General features: G+C 39.6%; 1 protein-coding gene across 1 annotated transcript in view; it reads right to left on the reverse strand.

The window, feature by feature from the left end:
* The window catches only part of LOC138004592 (fibulin-1-like), an 11,597-nt gene that overhangs the window by 634 nt on the left and 3,463 nt on the right, over window positions 1-7,500 (reverse strand). Inside the window, exon 3 of the mRNA XM_068851143.1 lies at window positions 6,843-6,968. Coding sequence (XP_068707244.1) covers window positions 6,843-6,968 — 126 coding nt within the window. The remainder of the gene's footprint in view (window positions 1-6,842; window positions 6,969-7,500) is intronic.

Below are 7,500 nucleotides of genomic sequence, written 5' to 3' on the forward strand. Positions count from 1 at the left end.
AGGTAAGAACTGTTGCATTCCTCTTACATACATACATACCTACATACATACATACATACATACATACATACATACATACATGCATGCATGCATGCATGCATGCATGCATGCATGCATGCATGCATGCATGCATGCATGCATGCATGCATGCATGTATGTATGTATGTATGTATGTATGTATGCATGCATGCATGCATGCATACATATGTATGCATGCATACATATGTATGCATACATACATATGTATGCATAGGGGCTTTTCAGGACCAATGAAAGACAGTTAACGAAACGACGGAACAGAAAAACAACAACAACTCTTAAGAATCTCAACTGGCCGGAGGTAAACCAGTTGGCTATTTACAAGTGCAGCTGGGAAGTTTAACCTTGGAACAAATTCAACGAGTGGTCAGAGCGGGTCTTGAACCTGGGTTCCCTGGATCCCAAGACAAGCGCCCTAACCACTGGGCCACACTGCCTCCTTTCTACACATCCTCATTTGAACGAAGACAAGAAATTAATACAACTGCAACCATTTTGAAATACGATCTATTATATAGCAAAATAGGAACGTGGGGCAACCTTGGTGGGAGCAGATAATCTGAACACTGCACCATCCCTGCATTCCCATCGAAAAATATACTTTTTGGATTTTGTTGTTGTTTTATATAGGGTGTTTAAAGCTGTAAAGTGAGCGTTCGCGCAAAAAAAAAATTCTGCACACGTGGAAAGATCCCTTTTGCTACATATAAAAATTTGCGCCTTTCGATGTCTTTCGTGAAACGATTTAGTATTTCATTGGTGTTTATATAATAAATAGAATATTACATGGCCGCTTGGAGATACAAAATTTCTCTTCTCGAGTTGAAAAATATTTTTTCAACACTCGAAGAGAAATTTCGAACCTCTGCACGGCCATGTAATAAATAATGTGTATTGCCGTGTGGTCATACCATGTCTTTTTATAATGTCGCCGAGAGGAGACGTATACAATAGATACAAAATTGGACCAAGAACGGATCCCTGGGGAACTCCAAACATGAGATTAGACTGAGAGGAATTGATCCGTTTATGCCAACAAACTGACTTCGGTCTGTGAGATAAGACTTGAACCAAGCAAGAACTTTGCCTTTGATGCCAAACCGAGTAGTAAGTCTGTGAAGTAATAAACCATGGTCGACAGTATCGAATGCCGCAGATAGATCGAGCAGTAATAAAACAACAGTACATTCACGATCCACAGCACGTAAGATGTCGTCATGAACTCTCAAAAGGGCGGTCTCAGTGCTATGCAATTTTTTGTAAGCCGATTGAAATTTCTCATCAATGTTGTTGTCATCAATACACTGCACAAGTTGTACCGCAACCAATTTCTCAATCAATTTAGAGACAAACGGAAGGTTAGAAACAGGACGGAAATTCTTAAAATCTTCAGTATCTAAATTAGTCTTCTTTAACAATGGAATAATCAAGGCAGTTTTTAGCGACTTTGGTATAAATGCATCATCTAAAGAACGATTTACAATATCAGTTATAACTGGCAGTAACCTTGGCAAACATTTAGTTAGCACAGAAGCTGGCAGTGGATCCACAAGTTTTAACTCTGGAGAATTTAATAAAGTTAGCTATGAGGTCAGTAGAAACATGTTGAAAAGTCACACATTCACAGGGCCAGGATTGAGTCGCAGAGTTATCCAAGTAAAGGTCATTCATAAATCCAGTATTGTGAACAGGTAGACTATCGCGTATACGTCGTATCTTCTCAATAAAGAATGACTTGAACTTTTCAGCTATAGCCATATCAGAACCCACAGAGGGATAAAGTACGATCGGTTTCCTGTATAACAGATTATTAACTGCTTGAAATAATATTTTCTGGTCCCCTTGGTTGCTTTCAATTATTGATGAAAAATGGTTCTCTTTTGCATATCGGATCAAGTCATTAACCACACGACAGTGTTCGGTGTATAATTGATGGTTAGCTTCAGAGTTATGCGCGCGCCAACGTCTTTCCAGTTTTCTCCTCTTTATCTTTGCAGCTTTAAGTTCATCCGTAAACCATGTCGCGTAAGGGCGAAGAGCGACCGACCTTCGAATGATAGGGGCATGATTGTCGATTATAGATTGAAGAGTAGAATTGAATTGATCAATAGCTAATGAAAGGTCATTATTCAAAGGTGTTCTGATTAGCGTGGAGTCTTCCAGGTCAGAGGAGAACTTATCAATGTCAATGGCACGTAAACATCGAAAAGATATCATTTGATCTTGAGCAACAGGTTTAGAAAAATCCAGATTACACCGGATCATAAAATGATCAGAAAGTGCAGGATCAAAGACTAGGAGATTCTTGATGAAAGATGGTTCCTCTCTAGTGATAACGAGGTCAAGTGTATGGCCATTCTTGTGCGTAGAACCATTAACATGCTGGCGAAGGTTAAATGAATGAAGAAGACCAGTAAATCGCCGACCAGCATTAGTTTGAGAATCAACATGAAGGTTGAACTCACCAACAATCAGCAAATAGCCTGATGCCGTTACTATATGGGCAAGATAGTTAGCAAACTTATCAAAAAACAGCGACACATCGGATGAAGGAGGACGGTATAAGACGATTAAACGGATATAGCACTTCGTAGTCTTGAGTTCCAGCTCCAGATGTTCGAAAGAGCAGTAGGACTCATCTGCTTGAATATTGACCTTGATATTGTTCTTGAAGACAATGCCAACCCCACCACCAGTGGATTGTAATCGAGGTACATGATGAAAAACATATCCATCTGGACAAATGTCACGGATATAATATAAATCCGAGTCATCGCCACAAAGCCACGTCTCTGTCAGGGCAAAGAGGTCGATATTGTGATCAGCAATGAAATCATTTATCAGCCGCGACTTGTTACAAATAGATCGGGAATTCAAAAGACAAAAATCCAAAGGTGCAACGGTCAATAATTTACACAGAGATGGATCCGGACGAATACAAATTAAGTTGTTCACATTAACACCTCAAGGCCGTGATTCACGGTTTTGCAACGTTGAGGTGGCATTTTGAATATTTAATGAAACACAGTAATGGCGACGACCAGAACAAATCACAAGAATCCTAAGACCATTTCCTGATGATTTTTGTTTTTTCGACTTTCCAGCACGCTTCCCCCGGTATCTCAAAAGATCCATAGCTTTTAACTTCCCCAGAAATGCAGGCGAACAGCAGTGCTTACTCCGATAACGAAGAAACAGTAGCTGATTCCTCTCTAATGATATGCAAGAAACTAGATACTACTTTCTTCTTTAAAGGGGCTACGTCACTCAAAATTATATAATTTCGTGATTTGGGGTGCAGGGATGGCGCAGTGGTGAGAGCACTCGCCTCCCATCAATGTGGTTCAGGTTCGATTCCCGGACTCTGCGTCATATGTGCGTTGAGTTTGTTGGTTCTTTACTCTGCACCAAGAGGTTTTTCTCCGGGTACTCTGGTTTTCTCCTCTCCCGAACATTTGACTTGATTTGCGTTAATAGTTAATTTCAGTTTACAGTGTCCCCAATAAGTGCTCTAGCGCTAGAACGACTAGTGCTCTGACGGACGTGTTCCTGCATGTCACGCATGTCTAGAGTTGCACCAAGTAAACGTTTATGCCACATACTAAGCAAGGACTGAACTAGCCTGCGTGGCAGGACATAGAAAGGAGCGCCGGAGTGTAGGGAGGGAGGGAGGGAGGAGGGACGGCCTGCAAGGACGCTATTGTTTTCTTCATTCCGCCCCCTAATTAAATATGCAAAACCCACTCAACTGTGGAATGTCTGGCTGTCAAAATTATCCGACCAGAATCACGCCGCTTTTTTGGCGGCAAATTCTGTATCTGTTTCTGGTTTCCGTATTTCTTGTTTTCATTTTTTGCGCGAGAAAATGAAATAATTTGAATATCTTTGGAGGATATTGGAGGCCCAAAAAAGAAAACAATTGTAACGATGTTTGTAGAGTTTGCCAGGCGAATCTGAAGGTGACATATGGGAACTGTATGGCGAAATCGTGTGTAAATATATTTAAACCGTCGGCGAGAAAAGAAATATTCGGAGTTGTTTTGAGCAAACCTCTGAAGAACGTTGGGATAACACTGTTTGTTTCTGCAATCCTGCAATCCTGCAATGCCTGTTATCGGAAGATCAAGAACTTGTGTGAACTTTTCCCATTCATAACTACACGTTTAGCGCAGAAGAGAGAAGAAAACAAGGAGAATTCCGAAGGTGCGAAGAGAAAGTTACTCGACGTTTTGTCGCCTGCAGCACGCAGCAGCCCTCATAATCGAAAAAGCGTAAGAACTAATTCTCCTGAAACGAAAAAGTAATGGAAGCGTCCAATGTGAATTTGATTTTCTAGAAGAAATATAAGGCCTTTGTTTAATTCACAATAGGTTGATTGGAATTCTCCTCAAACAAAAGATTGTTATGTGCAGCAAACACATTTTGCAGAATTTATAAAAACAGCTGAAAATTAAAATATACAATCCCTCACCTTAAACCGGTCCATGTTTCAACTGTATGCGACTCATCCGGCACAACACAAGCCACTAAACTGCTACTGAAAGTAGTGTTCTTGTTCAGTGATAGAAGAAATCGCTTATCTGTGGCACTTTCCGCTGATGCATAGACAACAATAAAATTCCCTCCTTCGATGTCTTCCAAATTACCTAGCTTCTGAGCCAAATTGCAAGCAGTCAAATTCATGGCTTCGACTTCCATAACCTGGTCGTTAATGATACTGACAAGAGGCGTTTTAATATGACTAACAAAGAAGCATAATTTCCTGCTCTTTTCGCGAGCAACACAAGAAGCTGAAAAATTAGACTTTTTCCATAGCCTGTTGGTAAAACGGCTAAAAGATCCTTTTTCTCAAACAAATGTCTGATCGCCGTCTTTTTCTCTGCTTTTAGCATGAATTTGATTCCATTTTCTTCCAAAGATCGTATCGTTTCCTTCAGCAACAGTTCAAACCGATCCGTCATGTTGAATATTGAATTGCGAAGACCGATGCCCTGGTCGCTAACCAATCAGAACGACGGATTGAGTAATTCATAAAATCTGACCAATCAGGATTTTTACGTTCATCTGGTGGACGAAAAAAACCGAGAAAACAATAGCGTCCTTGCAGGCCGTCCCTCTTCCCTCTCACCCTAAACTCCGGCGCTCCTTTCTACGGCCTGCCACGCTGGCTAGGACTGAACATGTTGTTTCTGCTTCATAAATAAGCAGTAATAGAACTTTGAAAAGAAAACCGCAAAAATTAGTTCGTCACTTTTAGTGTTAAACAACGCACTTTTGGCAAAAAACTTACATCTTTCGTTTTTTTTAATTTTTTTGTAACATTTGACTGAATATTTGCATTTCATCTGTCGGGTCGGGAAGCCTTCTTTATCGGGTTATTGACCCGAGACCGGACTTTTATCTGGAACAATGTTGATCAATCCCTCCACTGAAGAACCATTTCTTTCAATAATGAAGCCAAAAATGGGCAACAAACTCTCTTTCAAATAATTCTTGATCAAAAAGAATTAGTCACTCTTCAAATTGTTTTTTACCTGAAGACTGTGCAGAGTAAGTACAAATAAATAAAATTGTAAATAGACAGAAAATTATAAACACAGACTACTCAAGATGTTCAATTCCGTCTCTGGTATCCAATTCGAAGAAGTTACCAGAGAATTTGCCGTTGGGTTTCAGCATTGTACATAACATCACAGTTAATAAAATATTAAAGAGGACTCGACGACGAGGTAAATCAGCGACTAAATTTTTTGTGCGCGTGGCGATATTATTTCAAGCTCCTTATGCAAATTTTTGACAGAATATTAAATTACAAAAAATATTCCACTTACAGGTCGTTAAAAAGCTTTATTTTTGGGTGTTCATTTGGACGAAAAATGTCACAAAAACCTTTTCCAGCGTAAATTTATTGAAACAAACAAAATATTTGCTATTAGAAGGAAAAAACCCCTCCTATTTTAATAGCGTGTGTGCAAACAAGAAACACAACAGCAATTAAATAAATTTCAGTCTCACAGTTCAGGATAACCTTAACCTTGACTGTAAATAATGAAGCACAAAATAGACAACAAGCTCTCTTTCAAATAATTCTTCACTGTCTCATTTCCAATTTTTTTTTAAACCCGAAGAATGTGCAGAGTTGAGTACAAAAGAAATGTAAATTGCCAGACAACTGAGATGCGACTTCAGTAAACACTGTGATGCATTCAAGGCGTTCGATTCCTTTTAAACCAAAACAGAATTTGCCATTTCGTTTCAGTGTCGTACGTAACACCACAGTCAGCCAAATAACAGGAGAAACAAAGCTCACTTTGTGATGTCCGCCAGCGAAAGAAGCAATCGTTGTTGAAGACCATTACTCGTCGCTTTGAAGATTCTGGATATTTATTTTTCACTGCCTGTCTTGTTTATCCAATTGACTATCCAATTGAGCTCTGTAAGGGTATATTTTGTTTAAAGATCCACTAAAACGCCATTCACGTTACAATGACTTTCAACGCCACTGCAGGTTAATTAAATATTCTACTGTGTCCACCGGATAAAATCTACGCATTTCTACCACCCCCTGAAACCGACCACACAGTCCCAGATGACTCTATGCACAAAGACACTACTCAGCAGGAGAAGGACAGGAAAGGCGTTTCCCGACACGAAAAAAAAACCGACTAAATTCCACCCATTTTCCGACTGGGTTTGCCATACTGGCAACCCAGTAAGAAGAAGAAAAAAAAGAAATACACATGATGGCACTAATAGCAACAATCCTGCTTTGATAAACTTGCACCAAATTGATGGTAGCTTACCTATTGCCCTGCACGTAGAGTTGTCTGCATTCAAGTGATATCCTGGCTCACAGGTACATTTGTAACTCCCCATTGTATTGATACAAACTTGACTACACTTTCCATACACCTTACACTCATTAATATCTATAAAAAAAAACCAAGACTCTTAACCACTGAAGTCATCCAAAGTCCAATGGCAGAACGATTTAAAGTCTGGTTTATGCTGTTTAAGTCAGCTGCAAGTTCTAATAGTGCTGCACCTCATAACTCTAAGAATTCTAAATTACAACCACACCAAAATAATAAGGAAATAATTTGTTGTCTAGCAGAAATCGATCCCAGCTGTTGAATGTCAAGTGGTTGTCATTTCCGTTGATATGAATTTCATATGAACACCATTTCCACAGCATTTCTTTTTTTGAAATCCCAGTTGTTTGAAATTCATCAAAAGACACACTGAACAGGGAAATACATGTAACCAGGAAGACAGACGATCAGCAACACATTCACAATGCAATGACATACAATTTATCATTGAACTATGTAACACCAAGGACATCGCCTGAGAAAACTTGTGGGAACAGGGCAGTTTATAGATCTTGACATAAAACTGGGCTCTTGCCGACTTATCCACTGAGGACACTGACCCTGGTCACAGTTTTTCTCTGTCCTTCTG

This window comes from Montipora foliosa, chromosome 5 (assembly GCF_036669935.1).
Source record: "Montipora foliosa isolate CH-2021 chromosome 5, ASM3666993v2, whole genome shotgun sequence".
NCBI classification, from domain to species: domain Eukaryota; kingdom Metazoa; phylum Cnidaria; class Anthozoa; order Scleractinia; family Acroporidae; genus Montipora; species Montipora foliosa.